Source organism: Antechinus flavipes, chromosome 3 (genome assembly GCF_016432865.1).
Source record: "Antechinus flavipes isolate AdamAnt ecotype Samford, QLD, Australia chromosome 3, AdamAnt_v2, whole genome shotgun sequence".
In the NCBI taxonomy this organism is placed as follows: Eukaryota; Metazoa; Chordata; class Mammalia; order Dasyuromorphia; family Dasyuridae; genus Antechinus; species Antechinus flavipes.
Genome location: NC_067400.1, coordinates 79,669,815 through 79,693,621, shown reverse-complemented (window position 1 = coordinate 79,693,621; position 23,807 = coordinate 79,669,815). Strand labels below are relative to the sequence as shown.

Sequence of the window (23,807 nt, the reverse complement as noted above, 5' to 3'; positions counted from 1 at the left end):
GAGGGAGGGAGAAGAGACAGAAATCTCCTGATATCCAGCTATCCCCTGGAAATGGGAAACTTGTTGAACTTCACCAAGCTGCTTGCCTTCTAAAATATATTGGCTATCAGTCTCTTGCCTCCCTTGCCCCTTCCTGATTGTACCATTGATTGGTTTGCTCTTTAAAAAAAGATGATCTCTCTACAACCGTACATTTTTTTCCCTTTCTATGAATTTGGGCTGACACCCAGCTCTTCTCTGTATTTTACAGCTAATATGATTATGAATGGGATGTGTTTTAAAGTCTTTGAAAGAAAGATGCTGTATCAGTCTAACTTACTGGATTTTGTTGTAATAAAGAGAGAAAATTAAAAATGGATTGAAAAATGAACATTTGTCCACCAAAATATTTATTGTTTCTACCCCATTGAATATTTGAATTATATATAACATATATAATAATAACATAGATCAAGATCCACAGAGATAGTAAGAAAGTTTAGAAAATTTCTGTCTGTCTACATGAAGCTTACATTCTAACATTTATTCAAGTTCTGTGTGGTGAAATTATTTTTTTATATTTAGTTCTGAACTATTTAGACAAGGTTATAGGTCAGTGTATGGTTACAAATTTCATAAACTTTGATGATTTGTAAATATCACTTTCATCCTAGGAATAGCTGCTAAGAAGATGGATGGGAGATATTCCAATATAAATTAATGTCCAAGAATGAAGAGTAGAGGTTATGCCAAAAATAATACATTTCTGTAGTTCTTTTGTATTTTTTAAGTATTTTAACATACATCATCTTACTTGCTTTTAAAATTTTTGTGAAGCCAACTAGGCAGATGTTATTTCCATTTTATTGATGAGGAAACTGAGACTTAATGATCAACACATTAGAACAAAGGAAACCCAAGATTACAAAATTAGAGCCAAGATTTTAATCTAGATTGTATCATTACAATCTCAATGTTCCTGCTACCATATCATAAGTCTCTATGGAAATGTATAAGCAAAATTTCAATGTTAATTGAGTTTATATTTTGTATGCACACAGATTTGCTTGAGCCACCTATATGCATGTCAACATGTTAAGTGTACTCATCAGATGTAATTGGATTTGCCTTTTTTTTTCAACAGTATGACACTCTTACTTTGAGAAAGTGAAACAAGTATTCCAAAATTATGCCTAGGAATAACTTCTCATTATAATTATTATGTGGAGTTGCCAAGCATGTAATATCCTGGTATTTTTTATAATTCCTATATTTTAATTCTCATATAATTTTAGAATGTGCACAAGACTAATCATCCAAAATGAAAGTAATTTTTAAAAAATTCCCAAAAAAATTTTTAGCATACATCAATTTTAGTGTAAAGATATCTTGAAACCTGGTTGAAGTTCATCAGAAAAGAACTTCAAGCCTATATTCTTTCCTTTATTTATAAAGAAAAAATATTATTTGAAGACTTTGGCCATTCTATCTTTGCTAAAGAGAGGGGAGTTGAGGGGTTTTGATTTTGAGTTTTAGTTCACATCTGAAAAATGAAAGAAAACAAAGACAAGCTGTTGAAATTAATCTAATTGTTTTTTATTCACTTGAAAAGGTAGGCATGGCCAAGGGAATTTAAGAGGTCAAGAAACTTTTTCCCACACCTGATCTAGTTTTTTTTTTTTAATAGAAAATATGTTTTGCAAAAGTCTGATTCGTGATGCTTCAGTAAATATATTTCTTTATATAAAATCAGTGACTCTACCAAGAACAAGTTGCAAAGGATAACACAATGCTGATACTCATACCCCCAGAGTATCCTGGACTTTCTGTCTTTGTTCTGTAGCACATGAACACTTCTAGTTGTTAGGTATAGTGCTAACTAAATGTAAACACCTTTACTTTCCAGCTGCTGCTAATTGGTTTGGGAATATTTATGTAAGTGTTGATTTTAAAGCTAAATATAGTGTGTTGATGTTTAAATCCAACTCATTCTGGCTGTCAGAAAATGCTCCCGTGATCCTGAAAGTGTTGCTAAAAATGTTCACTTAAAAAAAAAAAAAAAAAACCTGGTAATTAAAGTTGTCTGTTGTGAGAGCCACATAGGCTACATTACCTGCCCAAATAAAGGAGAGACACAAATGTTCTTTCTTACTTGGCAACATAGGATCTTCTATTGAACTTTCTTGGCAGGAAAGCTTTCTAAAGAGATTAAAGACATTTTAAAACAGCTGCACATTTGATAAAACTTATCACATCTCTGTATTCCAGAGCAAATACAAAGAATCTATTTTTTATTAACATTTAAATGTAGATGTTCTAGAGGCATTACAGTTTCTGGAAATGAATATAAGATAAGATATTTAAGTGAAAGCAATAACATTTCCCATATCCAAGGCTTACAATCCATTCCATAAGACTCAGTGTCTGTTTCAAGTTTGTCTAAATTAACATTCTTTTTTCCTTCTGTACTTCCTAATTTAAAAGACATGTTCCTACAGATCTTCTTCAAATTACATAAGCATGCTGAGTTTGAGAAAGAAAGTCATCTTCATTTTTAAATCTGTGACTCTTTCTTTGCCAATGTAATTTATTGAAATAAAGATTCAAGTACTTTCGCACTATTGCCTTTCAATTATTTCCTCAGATTCTTGGAATGAGAGATTAGATAGTGCCTATCCAAACTCAACAACTAATATCCCCAAACCTGAAAACATTTCTACAATGTTAAAAATAAAACTGGATTTTTTTTTGCTTTGTTTTGTTGTGTTTTTTAAAAATTATTATTATTTTTTGCTCTGTTTTGCTGTATGTTTTAATTATTGTTATTACCCAATATGCAAAGGTATTTGTCATCTCTCTCACCTATGGAGAGATAAGATTAGATTAGAAAGAAAAACTAGAAAATACTAGATCTAGAACTAGGAGGGCCCTCCCTTTGATGTAATACATTTGTACTGAATGCACCTCCCATTTATATTCAATACAATTGTTCAATATTCAATATATTGTTCTTTAGAAACAAAGCCAGAAATAAATGTCTAGAATGAAGTTTACAGTCTTATAGAATGTTCCAGAAAGATTCAACATATTCTAAGCCACAAATTTACAAATTATTGCCTTGTCCATTCTTTCCTAACACTAATGAGGAGGAGTCCATCCTTAATCCAAGGAAATGTTTGAGTCAGAGATCATACTTCAATTCCCTTATTTTACATCCCCACCAATTTGCCTCCCCCACTAAAAAAAAAAAAAAAGCTAAAAGGTTAAGTGCTGGCTTAAGGGTAGACAGCTAGTAATATGTGGTATTGCTGGGTGAGAAATATAGCTAGGTGAAAAATAGAAATAATATAATAGTTATTATCCATTTGGGGACAGCTACTTCAGGAGACTTTTCATAATAATATTCTTTTATAGAGGAATTAAATATAAATTCAGAATACTTTTTTAAAAATATTCTTCTGCTGAGATAATGAATATGACCAATATTCTACTAAGAAATTAAACAATAGACTTCTATTAAATGTGTATGTTTTCTTCTTGGTATCCACTTGCTAACTAATATGATTGCTTCCAATTTATAGTTAACTCTGAATTATTTTGGAGCAGATTATCTGCATTTGAACGGATTATCCACACTTGAGCTGGGCCAATCTTGCTTTCAGATTCTAATTGATATTGCCAACTACTCAGCTTAATTAAGTATGTTGTTGACATAAATAGGATCTTTGCTCCTCTTCAAGTTAGAGGCAGAAGGGAAAGAAAGAGAGTTGTTTTGTTTTTGCTTTTTTTTTTTTTTATCTGAAGAGTGAAAGTGTGAACTACCAAGTGAATTAACTTCCTGAAGAGGAAAGTATGAACTAGAAAACTTAATGTCAGTGACCAGTTGTATTTGGTCAGTTTTAGCAATATGTTAGACCATTCTTAGCATAAAATGAGGGAAGGTGATGATTTGTTGCTTTGACATTTAATCTCTCCAGGACTGTTTCTTGGTATATAAATTGAGTGGATTAGAGTAGAAAATCTTTAAGATTTCTCCTAGCTCTCACATCTTATGAGTCTCTGAGACTAATATGGAGAGTCAGGTTTTTATATAACAGGTTTCATTATTCTCTTTGATGTACTGGGAATTCCCATAACCATGCATAAGCACAAAAGCATTTCCCAAGGCTAAATAAAAATGATTTTTTAATTATCTGCCATTTTGGGCTTATCTATTTGACTGTGTTCCCATATCCCTCCTCATTTGAGTCAATAAACAAGAATTGACTTTATATTTAATATATTTTGATTTAGAAACAGCCATAAACAACTGCCTAGAATGAAGTTGAACTTTTTGTAGCATGCTCCAAGAGTATTCAGATTACTCTAGACCCCAAACATTCAATTTGTTGGCTAGGACATTCTTTCATACCACTAATAAAGGAGAGTTCATTTTTACTACAAGGAAATGTTTGCTTACTCAAATGATCATTAATAGCTAGCAATTATGTACCGCAATCTTGAAAGATAGATGCTGTTGTTATTTTTTTGTTACAGATGATGAAATTGAGGTAGATAGGGAGCAAGATTTGAACTCAGGTTTTTCCCATTCTAAGACTCTATCCACAATGCATATAATTGATCCAAATGTCAGATCACCTCACCCAATATTTAACCTACATCCTTGATAGTACATACATGGACATGAAGTTCATATTCTTGAATCTGAGGCTTCATTGATGATTTTTAATTGCTGTACCTCTGCTACAATGTGAGATAAGATAAAAAGCTTTGGGCTCAGAATCCTGAGATGTTCTAATCATTACTTCAACATTTTCTACTTAGCTCACAAATTTGTTATAAAAACAGTATTATGCAATCCATATAAACAATATAGAACTTTTATATCTAGTACATTTCTATCCTTCCTTTAAATTCTGGTTTGTTCCACTTCCTCCAGAAGGGTACCTACTTTGTCAGCAATTAGCAATTACTTTGTGCACTACCATTTTGAAGTGCTGCTTATCATGCAATACTATGTGTTACAATTGAATACTTGTATATCTCCTTCCTAGACCAAAAGCAACCTGAGACATAAATGCTATCATATCTAAATTTTTTATTTCCCCTAATGAGTTAGAAGTGCCCTCTCTCTACACAGGCATTTAATAAATAATTGTCTTCTCGTGTTGTCTTCATTCTACTTTAAAATATTTGATTTCCTAAATTAATAGTGTGCTCACACTATTATTTTGTTTCATTTAAGTGTGCATTTACATGGGATAGTGGGAAGTTGATTTTAGGAGTCAAAGAGCTCAGATTCAAGTCCTGAATCAGCCTACTATTTGGGGAAATTAATAACAAATTCTAGACCTTAGTTTGCTGACTTTTAAATTTAGAACATTTTTCAGGTCTCTTAGCTACAGATCTTCCATCTTATTCTTATCCTTCTTCATCCTTGTTTGCACAAAAAGAATCTTACTAAATCAATAATCTCCATGCCCCATTTTGTTACCTTGTCAAAAAGATAAAGTTAATTTGAGGGATGTGGTTTCTTTAAACAAATAATTTAAGTTAATATAATACTTAGTGCCTTGTTTCTTAAGGGAATTAAAATGGTTTTCTTAAGTCTAAATTTCACATAAAGTAAGATTGTATTTGATTATGCTTTCTTTTTACAACTAAAAGCCATTATGTCCTTGTGTATTTTTTTAAAAAGAGAGAGAGAATCTCAAAACTCCAGAGATTTTGCTCAATCTGTATTCATAGTATAGTACTAAAAAGTGACTATCCATATGGGAAAAGATTCATCATTCTGTAGTCAGTCTCCATAGCTTAGGAAATCCATCTGTCTGTCTTTTGCCATTAACCTCCTCCTCTTGAGAAACTGTGGATCACTGGAATAATATCCACTGGAAGTATTCAAGAATGATTTTGGTAGCAAACTAAGAAATGGTTCTGATATGAATTAGAATTACCAAGCAGGGTACTATTTTAGATCCGTTCTTTCCATTATTATTCCAGAAGTATGACAACCTCAACCACCAATCATCTCAAAGCAATCCACTTCTACATTGGGAAAGAGTTTTGCCATTTTAGAAATTAAATGGTTGTCTTTCGGTTCGGTCTGGTGAAGATCACACTCTAAATCGAATTCTCCCTGGCAGAGTGACAGCTGTAGATTTATGTCTTTCAGCTATATTCCTGTTACATTCTTGACAAAAGTGACCTCTCAAGGCAAGATGTTTTTTATGGATTTTGCTCTGTTTATATTACTGCCATGAGGACTACGATGAAGTACAGTACATTAAAGCCAATACATCACTGGCTGTCAATGATGTCTTCCCTTGGTACTTCTTTTTCCTTGTTCATATGAAAAAAATCCATCCCCAAAATTTTGTAGATGATGAGCAGAACGGTAAATTATCATTTCCAACTTTCTTAACATTGTGCTGCATATAAAAAAGTCCATGAGTGCATTTCAGAAACCAAATAAGAAAGAAAATAACACAGAGAGAAGTGAAATGATTAACACCTGTTTTCAAGTCTTTTCAGAGCTGAGAGAATCTGACCAATAGAGAACAAAACCACAAGGGCATCTGCAATGTTAGAACATTCTGTTCTGGTTTCAAAACCTATGTGGAGTGTCTGTATTTACCTATGTTTTTATTTTCTTTTTTTGCTGCAGGGTTCACCACAAAGTTTGGAAGATAGTGAAATCATGTGTAGTGGACAGTCAGAACTGCTGACATTGCAAAAAACTAAACACACATCCAGGTACTTATAATAAGCATGTGTTTTTCAGTTTCATAAACATATCTACACAGTCTTTACTTAGAACTGAAAATGCTCTTTTGGAACTATTACCATGTTTTCATTAATGGGTTTTTCTTCCTTCATATTAACCCTGTAAACCTTGCCTTTGGGAGACAATTGTGGTATATACTTGACTCATGTTCTTGTTTTCCAAAAACTGTGTTACATCGCTGAGTCTTGCAAAATCTTGGCCACACTGTGCAAAACAAACATATTCTCTGAGATAGTCAATCACCCTCACAATTCTCAGCCTTGCTTTTTGTTAGTATTGATTTGGATTCTAAATTACAAAACTTCTGAATATTTTTATTGCTATATACGAGGATAGGTGGCAAATAATTTCATTTTTGATAGACCTAAGATATTATTGTCCTTCATCTTACAAGATGTTGGTCTTTTTATGGATTACTATTTTTGTATGACCATGAGTGAAGAAAATGAATGTACATGACCAATTATTTTTTTAATATCATTTAAGTTTAAAGATCAGTGGAAATTGTCTGATTATATCTAATCCATCCTATACATGAAGAACAATCTTTTTTTAGATCAATCCCAATAAGAGATTAGTTTCCATGTTGTTTATATTTGAAGATCTTCAGTGAGGAAGAACCAGCTACCCCCTGAGGAAACTTTAAGTGACTCTGATTATTAAATGCTTATTTTATTCCATAAAATAAAAAAAATTAAAATTAAAAAGAAATCTATCCTTGTATCAAGCCATAATCATCTTCACAGCAATCTCCTTCCATTGTTCCTAGTATATTAGTCCCTTGGCGCCAAGCCTGTCTAGGTAAATAACTATGATTTACCATTCCATGAGTAGTTGGGCTTCCATAGCTTTGCACTACTCAATGCCTAGCATTCTCTTTTGAGCAGTAAAAGCATACCTTTTGGAAAGATTAATAGGGTTGGTTATAAATGTGAGTTTCTCACCTTACACCTATTATTTTTTCCTAATGTAATCTTTCAGAAAGTTTGGTTATCACTTTTCAATTGATAGGTTTTTTATCTAATGTGATGATGTTTGCCATAAGATTATAAATTTGGATTTTCAGGTTAATCTTTAGAGCCTGTTTAGCATTTTATAAGTACTATAACAAGCAGTTTTCTCCAGGAGAATGGATGTAGCTTGTATATGATATGATAGACCAGTTATTCATTGTTTAGTACCATAGGACCCATCATAAAATTGATTTTTTGTTAAAATTGTTTATAATTTTTCTTTAGAAATTTTTTAATGACTTTAAAAGCCTTTACATTTTTATGATTTCATCCTAAGGTGTGGAATATTTGGGGCCATTTAGCAAAAATGGGTTATAGTTTAAAATTGTTAAAGTTTAGCAATGTCAACGAAGCAAATATTGGTTTAATGTGAAAGATAATTCTGTCCAATGCCTTCATTCTATCCTTTTCCCTAAGTCCCGGATGAAGAATTTATATAGGATAATTTGCTAATAAATCATGTGTCTGAGTATATACCAGAAATGGGATTTTAATAATTCTAAGAGAAACACTAGCCAGTACCCCAAAAGCTAATAATATGAACAATTATTCAATTCATAGATTTAAAACATTTTAAGCCATGCCATTCATCCATGATTCAGATTATTTGAAGTATTTCATTAAGACAAACCAATTCTGAGTCACCTATAGTAAGAAAAAATGTAAATAATTGAAAGACACAGATAATTCATAATCATTATTTTATAAAATAATCCTCATCCAACCCAGTATTTTGGTACTGACAGGGGTGTTTTATAGGAGAGCATAATTATTCTCTACAAGAGAAAATTAAGAATAACTTACTTGGTAGGAAGGGGTTAAGTTATGAAATGCATTGAATCTCAAGTAGATCATTTTGTTTTTGATCCTGGAAGCATTAGGGAGTCACTGGAGTTGTGCCCCACAACTCCTTAAAACTATTCTGTAAACAGGATAGTTGACAGTCTCTCTACAATTTGATATAGAATATTTTACCATCAGTCTGCCAACTTTTGTACCCCTTGAATATCATGTTTTCTTAGTAAAATGTCCTTTTTTGAGGATCTTGACAACTCAAAAAGAAAAAAAAAGAATAACTTCCTTTAATAATCTATTATGAAACTACCATAGAAATTTATGTAAATCCTTCTTAAACCTATTTGAGTTTCCACTTTGCATTACTATTCAAGTTAATGGAGTCTTATAAATTTATTACTTTTTGTTTAAAAAGTAGTCTTTTCTGTCATTGCTCTCTCAAATTGCAAGGAATTGCCATAGTTTGTTTGGGGTACAAATTCAAGGTCATCCTAATTATAGACCTTTTGACTTTGGGAACTACTCGATAATCCCATATCATCAACAAAAATTCCATTCAATTTAGCAAATGCATGTGGTTTCTGTGAGTAAGGAATTGTGCCAGATTCTATGTGTACAAGAATTTAAAAATGGAAAATAGCATAGACCCTGTTTATAAGGAACTGTGCTAACTCATGGAGGGGTAAGGAGAGGAGATACATAAGTAATTCATCTGTGTGTATGTGTGTGTGCATTTTCATATATATAATAATATATATCAACATAGCATAGTATATCAAATAATATTAAATTAAGAAAACTGTGAAGGAAGATCACTTTCATCTAAGTGGATTGAAAACTTCATGAGAAAAAACATAAATTGGCCTTTAAAGGAAAAGAAAGATTTCAATAGATAGAAGGATTTGTTCTAGGTTTGGAATAAAACCTGTACAAATACATATAAGGAATATGGGAATATATCAAGATACCATGAATTTATTTTTTTAATGCAACTCTTGCTCAAAAACTTGATACTGATTTGTGTCAATGTCAATCTTGGGGTCCCCATTTTCATCATGTTCAGAGAACTTCTTTTTTCCTGTCTACAATACAATTCTTTATTCTTCCCCATTATTCTAGAATCATTATTACTTTTATTTCCAACCCATTAAATGGAATCTTGTCAAAGGCTTTTTTCTAAATAAGTTTTGTCCATATGATTAATTACTCTCTCAAAGTACTCTAATATCTCAGTGAAGTGTGATTTCCTCTTAAGGAACAATGTTATATGTTCAATAATTCTATCCTTTATTCCATCAGCTAAGCCAGTGTAGTCAGTACTACTCATCGGTTTGTTATTCCTGGAATCTTAATGACATATTTCTAATCCTGTATTACATTTATGGTCATTTGTATTCTTGATCTTGGACTAAAGAGGTTGAGATGCTATGTGGGCATTTATAAATACAGGCAGACATTTTGACCAGAATTTGATCATTTCAACCTTGAATTCTTCCTAATTCTTGGATGATGCCATTCAGTTCAATGATTTCTTTATAACCATTCTGCTTACTAACATCCAACATGCTTAACATTTTTCATTTAATTCTTCATACCCTTCTGCTTTTGTTTTAGTGTGTTTTGTTTTTAGTCAGTCTAAAGGAGTACTGCTAGGATTTGTTATGCTATTTTGACATATGATTAAATTTTTCCACTTTTTGTTTACTTTCCATGTGGTCTAATCTCCCTTTACCCAGTCAGTTATTGTTTCCTTACTATTTTAATATCTCTAGAATTTATCTTTGGCATTTTATTCTATTCCTCCTCAGGAATCTATTCTTTCCATCTCTTTTCTTACATTTCCCAAATTCTCCCTTCATCTCAGGATATGCCTCAGCATATGCATATGATTATGAATATATATGCATGTAAAAACATACATGATGATCTTACTATGTCATGGTTCTTTAAAATTATTACAGTCTATTAAAATAAAAAAGGGCTTCATAATATATATTGAAATCTCAGAAAAAACTTAATGTTTGAAAAATAGTCCGATAATGAATAGGCTCTGGAACTACTTCATATATTTATTTTAATTCATAAAGATAATGTATGTAAAGAACTCTATGAGATGGTTGAGTATTTCTTTTTACTGAATTTTCTTTTTCTCTTCAAAACAATAAAAACTGTATTTGCCTTTTTAAAAAATTTTTCATGCTAATTTCTCCTAAACTTGGTATAATTAATGGATGAGAATAAGATCATACCCTCTGGAATACTTGTAATCATTTTTTTGTATGCTAAATATAGCAGATATTCAGAAACAACATGTAAATTATAATCAATAGGTCTGTAATCCTTTCATACCTTTCTCTATGCTAGCTAGTAGGTTAACAGATACAAAAGCAATTTCTAATGAAAAAGGAAAATGGTAATTATGAGGTTTAAAGATAGCACAATAGTTTGCGCAGATATTAGAAAGGACAATCAAAATCCATTAAAGCAAAAATCGATCTTAAGCCTATTAAATGAAGTGTGCGCACACACACACACACACACACACACACTCACATATACAAATAAACTTTTTTTAAAAAGAATTCTAAAATAAGATGGATTAATGGCTGCTTGGTTATGAAGTTTGGGGCCAGAGCTACCTTTATTACAGAAAGAAAAATAAATTAGTTCTAAGTCATCTTTCTCATTATCTTCTTTTTCTTATGAGAAAGAGAGCATGCATGGTAAGAATCTTTTTAGTTTTTAGTCCATCTATTCACACTAACTTTTACTATTGGTACTATAAATGTGAGATACTTGAGCAATGACCAATGTGTGCAGATTGCTGTTTGGGGAATTACATTATATGAATTTGGACATTTTTGTTACATATAATACAGAAGATTAAAAGAAGTTCATCTAAATGGGGAAAGATATCTCACAAGCTATTAAAGAGAAAGAGGAGCTAGAAGGAATTTCATTTTATGAATTCAAATGCAGCCATTTCATAAGATATTTCTTTGTCTTGTGTTGCAGTGCTTCTGTGGTAAGCATTTGTTTACTGCTGATTACAATTATGTACCAACATTTATTGGAGGATTAGAATTAGATAAATTCTACAAAGAATTCAAGACTCTCTAAGTTAAGCCTATATGTGTGTGGGCTTATCTTGAAAAGATGAGTATAGGAGAACATAGACAATATAAGAAATAGAGATGTGAAAGACTTGTGGAATATAAGGATGCTTCCCTGTATATAACTATAATTCATTCTTCAAGAAAAGCATTAGACTTGTCACCAAAGATCACCAAAAATGAAATTGATTATATTTTAACAGGCAAAAAAAGTTGGTTTTGATGTGAAAATTGTTTCCAAATACCTGAAGTGTTTATAACTACAAGCTTTTTAGAGCAAAAATCAAAATCAATACTAAATTAGAATTCAAAAGATTTGGGCTTTGCATAGCCAAAATATACCACCAAATCTTTTAGTCTTTGCTACCAATAGTTATTTAGAAATGAAAAACACTGACTTTGCCTCTTTAACCTTTCTTTTTTTCTGTTTGAATTCAATTCCAAGTTAGTCATAAAGGATTTGGAGGGTGTATTAGATTATCTGACCCTAAACTAGATTATAATAAGAAGATTTTTATATCTATCCCAGAAGCAGGAGATGAGGATTGACCTAGTCTATTCCTAGAGATTTTTCTGATTGGTATTTATCATGTAAGTATAATAACTAAGACCAAATAGCTATTTTCTTTCCCCTAGTACGGAGACATATTTAGTCATTATGTTCCAGAATACTGAAGTTGAAATATCTGAGATGGCCCTAAAGAGATGGAAATCAGAGAAGATTAAAAAACCAGCACACCAAAAATGTTTGTGGGAGCCCTTTTTATAGTGGTAAGAAATGGAAACTGAGAGGATGTCCATCAGCTGGAGAATGGCTGATATGGAATATTATTGTTCTATAAGAAATGATCAGGACAATGATTTTAGAGAAGCCTGGAGAAACTTACATGTCTACTGATGTTAAGTGAAATGAACAGAACCAGGAGATTATTATACACAGCAATATAAATATTATACGACAATCAATTCTGATGAACATGACTCTTCCCAACAATGAAATGATTGATACCAGTTCCAATGATCTTGTGATGAAGAGAGCCAACTACATCCAAAGAGAGGACTGTGAGAACTGAATGTGGATAACAGCATAACATTCTCACTGTTTTTGGTATTGTTTCCTTGCATTTTGTTTTCTTATTCATTTACTTTCCTTTTTGATATAATTTTTCTTGTGCAGCAAGAAATTTGTATAAATATGTTTACACATATTGGATTTAACATATATTTTAACATATATAAACCTATATTGGAGGGGAAAATCTGAAACATGAGACTATGCAAAGGTCAGTGTTGAAAAATTATCTGTGCATATGTTTTGAAAATAAAAAGCTTAAAAAAAAGCACAGCTTTAAAAAAAAAATAATAGAATAGCAAGCTTACCTTGCAATAGAACTAGTAGTATAACATGGCCATCAGGGATTATATACCTACTGAGGAAGAGACCTAAAGTGTGAGCAGAATTATGATATCACCAAAAGACTTTAGAGTCCTCTAGCAAGCAAAGGAGTGATTTGCTCCTCTCTCAATTCCCCAAGTGTGATACTCTTATGTATGATCCCTATTGCTTACTTACTCTTCCCACTGATGGTATGTATATTTGTGGGAGAATATATCCTATGTTTATGAGATGAATGTTCTGTTGCAAAACTTTTCATTGGGTCATTTGACTAAATTACATTACTTTGAACTATGTAATCTTTTAACTGATAGAATAGTGAACACATTGGTGAAAGAGGCAGGATTTCAGTAGATCAAAATGCCATATTTCCTGGTTTTCTTCCTATATCATTTATATTCATGCCCAGATTGCACAAGATTTCTTGAAAAATGTAGTTACAAAACTAATTCTCTTTTAATTAACATCAAACAGAGGAATTGAAAAAATGGAGACATCTGTACTAGCTAGTGAACAATTGCCATGAACAGTGATCAACAGAAAGTCTAAAAGGAGAGGGGTTTACTATAGATTATGTGAGTTTTCCAAGTCCTCTGTTTGCAACTGACATTTTAGCCTCTTAATTGAGATATGTAATCATTTAAAGAGAGTTCTATTTAACTAACCATCGAAGAAAAAGCAAACCAACAAAGAATGCCTTTTGTCCAGACTGTATAATATAGCTGAATGAACACCCCAAGACCTGGTCTATGAATAATATTGTCTTTGATAAATAAAGCTGATGGGCAATGAGAGGAGGAGGATAACAATTTGGAACTGTCTTTCAAAAATTATTTGGCACTTTTAAATATCCCAAAGTTGTCCCTGAAACATAGTTTATCTTTAATGTAAATATTCTTCCAGAGATGCTGTTTGGCTAAAATCACTAAATATCATAGTCCTGAAGAATTAAAATTAGAAATTTAATATCTTGTCCTTAAAGAACTAACTCATGTTTTTCCACTTAAGTTATAGGACAAAAATCACTAGTATTGTGCATATTTTGAAAATGTATTTTTCTCTTGTGAAAATTTCTAATTTTGACCAGTCAGCTATTCTCTTGAATAACTTAATGGGAAAATGAACACAGAACCATTATGTATATCTTATAGTTATTCTATACAACTATATTGTGTGAACCATTAAAATTTCATTTGAATTTCTCTACCACTTGTCAACTCAGATTTTTTTTTCTTCTATAAAAAGAGGCTAACCTTAATTATCATGTGGTCAAATTCCATGTGTATGGTTTTTTCTGAGACCATTCATCATAATTGGCTGCTCCTTCAGAGAGATGTTCACATTTTCTGGGCTGTCTACAATACTGTTGCCAATACCAGTCTTTATTCTACTAAGGGATGGTTCCAAGATGATTTCTTTTTTTATTAAATTAATAGGGAGAATTACATTATAACAATAAAACAATGTCTAATATTAACATGGCACAGGGGGTATCCATATGCTATAGAGCAGGCCTTCTTAAACTTTTCCCACTTGCAAGTCCTTTTCACCTGAGAAATTTTATGTGACTTTAGGTATATAGGTATGTAAAATAGGTAAACAAATCAAACATTTGTTGATAATAAATTATAATTTTATGATCTTTGCATTCAATTATGAGATCCAATATGGGGTCATGACCCACAGGTTAAGAAGCTGGACTATAGAGGATTTTATTTGGTTTAATTAAAGTTTTTGATGCATTTATGTTCCCTAATCACATTTTTCCTAAAGAAGATAAACATTTATTTTTGATTCTTTGCCACTTGAACAATGTATTAAACAGAAATCCATTCCTTTAACACAGTTAGCATATATCTGTAGTACAGCCTCTGGATATATGAGATAGATAGATAGATAGATAGGTAGGTATATAAATAATATCTATACTTTCTAGAATCGCATAGTAGATTTGATAAAACATTAATTTTAAAATTCTTTATATATGTATATATATATATATATGAATAGATATGAATAAAACTTTGGAACTCTTAAAGATAAGAAACTCTAAGTAGTTAGCCATAAATATGATTTGTCAGGATAAAACAATCTGATTTAAAAATGGGGTTACACTGTCATTATCCTCAAATACTGAATTTCATGCCAAGAAATTGACTACTCTGGTGGTTTCCAAACTTTTTGAGTATGAAAAACTCTTTATAATGAAACAAAAAATTGTTTATAACCATATCATAGTAACTAGAATATTACTATCTATCTTTTGGAAAAATGCATGACTGCCTACTGCACCCTTATAATAGCTTAGTTGCCTCCCAGGTTCTCTCTGTAGCCTCTGAAACTAGATGTTATCTCTAAAGTACCATCTTGAATTATGAAACTGTGATTCTATAAAAGGATTGATTACTGGCTTATCAAAAGCCATATTCCATTCTCTAGGTAGCTGTAGAATCAGGGGTATGGAGATATTTTCAAGTGATACTTTATGATTTTTAATATTTCCTCTCTCTTGATATTATATGTACATCTAACAATTACCATTTTCAATATTACATAGCAAGAATGATTGAGTTTTATATACCTTGAAATATCATTTTATCTATATGAAGATGTGTCTTGGTTCTTTAATTCAAGACTTCTGATGTAGGCTATTTAACTGAAGACGTTTCAAATAATGACAGTATCTGTATGGTACGATTCATTTGGAATATATGACTAGCTTTGAAATTTTATCCTCTCTACACACAGTGGGAATTGACACATTCCTTTTGAAAAGCTTGATTTTAAAAGGTTTACATAGAAAAATAACAAGAAAAATAAACTTATTCCGCTTGACAGGATATAGTTAATATAGTCGTATTAGATTACTGGTAATTTAGAGAATATTTCATGCCTAGTGAATTCATTAAGGACTTCACAGAAAATATCCTCTTAATACCTTTACTAACTTTCCAGAAAAGAGCCACAAGTCTATCATTTTCAATTTGGATGAGAAAAGCATTTATAGCAATTATATTTTGAGGTTTGACATCAAGTTTAAAGTAATTTTCATGTAAATAGGAAACAACAGTATCCTGCTACCTATTTCTCCATTGGAAGTATTTTCTTATTTAACTTTGGCATTTTCCCTATGACATTTATATTTGTTATACTGGCATTTATATGACTGAAATAGCATTAATTGTTCATTATTATTATGCTGATAGTAGTCTGTTAATTAAGCTCTTTATTATTCAGGAAATAAGTTACCTTTGCCTTGGAAGGAGTAGCTGATGTTATATGTATCATGTACACTCTCCATTGGTGTTGCTAGCATCTCCTTTTTGTAATCTCTTATAGGTTAGGTAGGTCAGGCTTCTATTTCTTTCAAGAATATATATTTTATCTCATTTCTGTGTTCTTTTTTTCAGTCTTTAAAAAGGGAGGAAATGGATATTTTGTGAGATTTCTTCTTTGGGTTCGTAGTGCTTTCTTGAAAAAGCAAATTTAACTCTAGAATACTTTAAAGATAATTAATACATAATACTGAGTTAGACTACAGATATTTTTTTTTAATTTTGCTTCTATGTATTCTTTGCTAAATAATATACCTTTGGCCCTTCATTTTCTTCCATTTAATCTCATGCATTATAGTTTACATATATTTTATGTTTTATATATATATACATATACATATATATATGTATATAGATGTACATATACATATATATATAGGATTTTCAAATGTATATTTGTATTATTCTAGTATCACAGAAATACTCAAAAAAATGTTGATTTATGCAGATTAAAGGAAGTAGAACGTTCTTTTGATGGGTGGTAATTTTCAGTTATTCCCTTGGATTGGGGTGAAGAGGGGAATCAAGAATCAGATATTTCTTTAAATACATTTATTGGGAACTTTTGTATTCCCTCAACAAACCATGCACTATTTTTATTTTCTCTCTGCTGTATAAATGGGAGATGTTTTCTTCTTTAAAAAAAAATGTACCTCATCTATTCTTGAACAGAGACTCATCTGTGCTCTTGTTTTCTTTATCTCAGTGATATGACAAGAACAGTGGAGATTTCTGGGGAAGGTGGCCCTCTGGGGATACATGTAGTGCCCTTCTTTTCATCACTGAGTGGAAGGTAAGATGTTTTCCTTCTTTCAGAAACCCATGTTAATGAAAAAACTCGATTGAATTCATTTTCTGAAACTATTTCCAGAAGAGGTTTAAGTGTACATCTCTATTATTCAGTAATAGGCCTCAACATATTCCTTTGTTGACCACTTTGTTATGCTACTTACATGTTGGAAACAAAATAAAAACCATCCACTTATGTGATGTGGGTTTAAAAAAATCAATCATGCTATCTGCACTTAAAATTAATTATGAAGGGCTTCCTTGAAGCGTTCCTGCTACAGACAGTAAATAAAAAGATTCCCTAGTGAATATTTTACCATTTCCTCATATTACTAGACAAATGTCCCATTAGAATGTCATTATTCACCAAAATACACTTCAATAAATGAATGCATAGTAAAAACTAACTTATGATCATAGTTTACATGGTCAAGTAACCTCTGATATTTAGAAAATGGAAATAATAAAAAAGGGTTTTTGTTCAAAATTCCTGGTAGGTATCATTGCAGTTCCTGCTGGAGGCAAAGTAGAGATCCTTTGTTTATGTTTGGTAGATTTTAACTATACCATGGCAAAATATAGCCATAATATTAATTTCTCTATTGAAATAAAATTAATTCAATTGAAAATGATGTATTATAGGCAGTTGAGATGCCAAAAGCCCACTTTATTGCTAAATCTATATTGATTGATGGTCATTAATATTATGTCAACATTTGGAGGATGTTTTCTTATATACCTAACATAGATGTTAAAGTTTTCCCTAGATAGAAATTGAAATTTGTGCCTTAAGAGATAATTTGAAAAAAAAAAAAAAACAACACTTAGAATCTGAAAATTACTGGATGCAAAAATGACATCACTTTCCCCTATTTCAATTCTGCCTCAAGCCCTAAAGCTGAAATTGACATGAGTAGTTATTTTTTTCCAAAATCCATTTTGCATTCTAATCACTGCATGAGATACATTAATTGGTTAACTTTCTTAAACCACGAAAAATGAGACATTGAATCATATAATTTTCAGGCTAGAAGGGACGTTAAATATGTAGTAGAACTCCTTCATCTCTACAAGAAACTAAAATGAAAGACTGAAATGGTTTGCCCCAAGGTCACACCATTAATTAGGGCAGTTATAGTAGAACAAACATGACATTTAGAATTTGAAGTTATGGGTTCAAACTCTGACTCTTTTACTTGCTAGTATGATCCTGAGCAAGTCATTGAGCATCTTAGAGCCTGATATTTCCTATGTAAATTTAATGGCCTTTTAAGTTTAAAATTTTATAGAATTATAGAAAAAGTAGGAAAACTCATTTTTTGAGTTCAAATCCATCCTCACCCAATTATTAGGTGGATAACAATAGACAAGTCACCCAAGGCTCTTTGCATTTTCTAATCTGTATAATGAGCTGGAGAAAAAAATGGCAAATCAGTGCAGTTTTGGGACTGATGAAGAGTTGGACATGATTGAAAAATGGCAAAGGAACAGAGTTATAGATGTCATAATCTTATGAGTCAGAACAAAAACTCAGATTCACTGAATACCCATACAGAATTCTTTCCACAGCAACAATTTTCTTGTAAGGTTTTTTGCCATTAGTTTGCTGCCCATGAATATTTACTCGGTGCAGCCCACCATATTAGGCAAATCCAGATTTAGCAATGATATTTGGGTTGGCATTGTGTACAGCAGGTAGCCATCTGCTACCTGTAATTGCCATGTCATCACCTTTTTGCAAATATTTTTGATGCCAGCTTCTCATGGAGATGAATGCCCCTTAAAAAGAAATGAAGTGAAAAGCTGGTAGAGCCCATTGGCTCATTCCCTGTGTATGTTAATAACCTTGTTTATAAACATTATGGGTTATGGCACTGAACAAGCTGTTTTTTTTGACAGACAGGATGAATATTTACCGAGTTGTCTTGAGAAATTGGAATGTTTTCTGGCAGAAGTGCATTGATACAGCTTTGGAACTACCAAAACAGTTAAATTGCTAGTCCTTTTAACTTAACAAACTTGAATATAGGATAGGAACTTTCCTTTTTAGGCAAATGTGAGGAAATGTGCCAAGTGATAATGAACATGACTCATTTTCAACAGTTGCATTGGAGAAGTTTATATTATAGAACAGCAAATCAACCTCCCACAGTGTCTGCTATTGTTTAAATGTGGTAGATATAATAAAAAAAAAAACTGAGATTACAAGTATGTGGCTTTTATAATTTACTCTTTGCATTTTTGATTTTCTATAATAGAAATGATATCTTGCCCAAAATTTCAAAATAATTGTACAAGAAATATGGTTTTATGAACTGATAAGCAGAGAATGGGCACCTTTCCATTCAGTAACTCAATGGAATCATTCTGCCATTTCTGTACATTATCCACTAGTATTATAGAAAGGAAATTTAATTAGAAAACACATTAAAATAATGTAGAAGTGGAGACATGAACCAATAAAAGTTAAGGAATAATGAGTTCAGCCTGAGAAAGCATACTTAACGCAACCCATGTGTCTCAATATATAGAAAGATGTCAAACAAGTGGCTGACTTTACAATACCATATGGTTTCACTGTTTGGGTATAATAGAGTAAATTAAGGTCAGAATGAAAGACTTAGTTCTTAATTTCCTTCCATTTTATTAGTTTGTGTTATTTAACACTTTGATTAAGATGACTACAGTTTAATATGTGTGTATATAGTTTTTATTTTTCTTGCCTCCCAATTTCTAATTTTTAATATAGTACAGCTACACCTGTTGTGAGACAATTTAGCCTAAGATGGAATACTTGGTTATAAATAGGAGTCTTCTTTACTAGTCAGTGGTCTAAGAGTTAAGATCTAGTGAGACATAGCATATGACAGAATGGTGGATGGGTTTTTTTTTTGTGTGTGTGCTTTTATTTCCCAGGATCACTGACCTTCAGAGGGAAAAAAAATTAAATGAGATCTATTCACAAATTAAAGGCAACTCAGGTCTCTTTTTTTCTTCTATTGGCATAATATATATAGGAGATACAAAGATATACAAAGAAAGGATCCAGGGTGTGGTAAGAAATACATGAAAAGAAAAAAGGAAGCTGAATGGAAATAAAGAGAAGAAACTCACAGAGAGAAACATAGCACATCCTTTGGGCTTATAATATTTTATGATGAATACTGGTGGATATGAACTGTTCTTGAGCTGTAGTTTGTCTGTAAGCTGATGTGGAACCTGCCATTTTTTTAGTCCAATATTTTACAAATAATAGGCCTTTAGTTCTTTGTTTAATTAAATTGAAGCTGCTGGTAATTTATGTGATTTGGCATTACATTTAACTGATAGATCACTCTGCTTGGTTCTTGGTTCTGAATGAGTTAGCTACTCTGTCCACAGTGAGGACATTATCCTCTGTGGGACACCTATGATTATGAAAATATTTTCATCATTTTGACTGAGTGAAATGGCTAGGAGTCTTTTGTCCTTGCTGAAGAATAGAGAGAACAGAAGTCATCTGGTATCATTCCCCAAAACAGTAACATCCTTTCAATTTTGAATTATATAAAATTAACTTTTACATAAATGTATTTCATATGTAGACATATTCTGTCAATAAGTTCTCCATAGAAAGTTAAGTTTTCCAGGTCAGTAGGGTCTTTATTACATATGACAAGCTATGATCTATTAACTAAAGCTTAACCCTATGACCTGAAAAAAAATTAATTCAACTACAAGAATATCAAAGTAATTCCTAGAAAGTAATTTTACATGATTGATGTTGGGCAGAATTAAGTTAAAGGAAGATTTTGGATGCCTGTTAGCAAAATACTTGCTTATATAAACTGTGGTTTAGGAATACATGTGAGTTCCAAAATAGATTCGTTATTGAGAACTCACTATTTTGGAAATCCAGATTTTGAAAAACGAAAATTCTTTCCAACTAATAATCCATATTCTGGTCTTTACTTTTAATAAATATTAGTGTTTCATGGAATGTTTATGTTATGTCCTTTATGTTACATATTAAACATTGTACTATTTATTCTTATAATTATATTGTGTTTTGGAAATTCTGTTTGTACTGTTTTTATACTGTCATATAAGCATCCTAAATCTGACTTGAATCCTGAATCTTTCATCAAATAGCAAATCTAATCTCACTTTTCTATTTCAAAGAATACTCTGCAAATTCATTATCTTTCTAGAATTTAAAAGTTTTCAACTTTATTTTCCATTGTAAACTGACTACCTTGAGCTTTCTATAGACTAGGCCTATTATCTGTAACACTTCCTCATCATGCAGTATTATTCATTGAGTATTTTTGCAATGGACACATTCCAGTAAATATCACCACATGAGCTCTGCCCATTCAAGAGTCCAGAATGTCTATGTTAATTAAAATACTAACCCCTTAAGGCAGTGACTCAATATTTGGGGACTAATCCAAACAGGAACTCTAGGTTTTCACCTATACTTTCATTATTGGCTGCCCTTTTTCTACTTGTGACCATATTATTCTCTCATAAAAAGCACTCATATTTTATTTATATTTTAGATTTAGAGAAAAGAAACCATTGTGATATCCCGCCAGGCACCTATATAAAAGAAAATGACAAAGTCATACAAATACAGACACTCCACACACACAAATACACAAATGAAAATTGCATTTACAATATGTCTATGCACTTTAGAATTCCTCTTACAGATCTGGATAGGGCAAATGAAAATATTTCCCTTACTTTGAGCTATAATTAGGATTCTGTCAGTTTGGGAGAAAAAGAGAATTTCCTCCCCCTACCTCCCGAAAAAAAAAAAAAAAAACAACTAATGGAAATATGTATAATCGTATTCCTTTTTTCCCCCTTCTTCTTAATCAAATTCAACAGTTGTAAATAACAATGAAAAATAACACAGACCTGCATTCTCCTATTTATTCTTTTCCATTCCTATTGATTCTTGTCAGTCTTAATTGTAATGACAGCATTCTTTTTTTTTAAATCTGCACAACAGCCAGATTAATCAGTCAGTAAGCATTTATTAAATACTTACTATCTATCAGGTACCATGCCAAGTGCTGGAGATACAAAGAAAGCCAAAAAATATCCTAAAATATATCAGTTGCTAAGATATTGCATTTATAGTATCATTTCCTTACTCAAAAATATTCAAGTATTATTTTCTATTAAACTAAATGTATTTCCCATGCCTCATTTAATCTAGCTCCATCTTACCCTTTATATATTTGCCTTATTTTTGATCCCATTCATGCTCATTCATCTCCTTATTATCCTATAAGCATATACTCTTATTGTGTTTGATCAAATCATAGAGATTTGGAGCTGCAAGGGTCCTCAGAGATCATTTGAACCACTCATCTTAATTTACAGATGAGAAAATTGGTTAAGTAACTTGTCATAGGTCATGTAACTGGCAGGAAGTTTGAACCTGCATCATTTAACATCAAACTCAACACTAGTCCCATTATACTTTGCTGCCATGATCATTTGTATTTCTTTACCTTTGGTCTTTTTTTTCCCATCACCTGGGTATCCCTCTTGCTTCCCTTTACTCTATGCTCTCAATCAAAACATGTAGATTTTTCAGTGTATAGTATAATTTTCAGCCTCTCTCTGATGTCTTTTCTAAGAACTCCAGGCTTTCATTGATCCATCCTTTTCTGAATTTCTATTTAACTTATAGACTTTACTGAACAATAGAGTGATTGTTTCATATGGATTGGCTTTGTTCCCTCTAACTTGTATTACTTAGTAAGTGCCTAATAAATATACAATTGATATTGAAAAAGAGAGAATTTAAAAGTAAGTCAATGCTTTAACTTTTGTCTGGGTCATAAGACTGCAACCCACTGGGGTTAGTACATTGCAGTTTTTATATGCAGTCTGTAGCATTTATTGACTTAACCATGCTTAACAATAAATTGTACAGGTATCAAAAGTAATTTTTATAAAATATAATGAAGCTGATGGGTTTTATTGGTTAAAGGAATGACAGCAAATGGCATTTGCTTCCTGTCATTGATATGAGGGGAATAGTATCACTTAATCTCATCTGCTCCACAGACTCTGATCTTATAACAAGAATATTGCCATATTTCATATTGAGACTCTGAACTTGGGCTGGTTCTAAGTTCAGTGACACTGGGTTACTGAGTCTGTATTTGTAGCCTTTCCAAGAACCATCTAGAACTTGGGCTTCACTAACATTACCTTTAAAAGCTCAGTTGCCCCCATGTCAGTGATGAAACATCTGATCTGCAATTAATTAAACTAAAGCTAGATAAATTTCAGTCAGCTCATTTGTAGTGTACATGTATATGTGTATGTGTGTTTTAGTAAAATGTATAAAAGAAAACTCAGGACTTTAAAAAAAATTAATTCAAGATCCAGTCCATTCTCTTTTTTTTTAAATAAAGAGTTACTATCATGATTCTATTCTTTGATTAACTCATTACAGGAAGTTGTGATGATACTATCCTAAACAAGTCTTGTCTTCTCAATTCCAATAAATCGTAAGAATCTTTGCTGAATTACTGGAAACATTGGAAATGAGGTTACAGATTAATGCTCTTGGTTGGTACAATGTGTGTTATC

At 31.6% G+C, this 23,807-nt stretch overlaps 1 protein-coding gene across 2 annotated transcripts in view; it reads left to right on the top strand.

Annotated features, from left to right (window-relative positions):
* The window catches only part of PARD3B (par-3 family cell polarity regulator beta), a 1,324,210-nt gene that overhangs the window by 727,555 nt on the left and 572,848 nt on the right, over nucleotides 1–23,807 (top strand). For both annotated transcript variants that reach the window (XM_051983714.1, XM_051983713.1), the window contains exons 5-6: nucleotides 6,647–6,735; nucleotides 17,125–17,211. In XM_051983714.1, coding sequence (XP_051839674.1) covers nucleotides 6,647–6,735; nucleotides 17,125–17,211 — 176 coding nt within the window. The remainder of the gene's footprint in view (nucleotides 1–6,646; nucleotides 6,736–17,124; nucleotides 17,212–23,807) is intronic.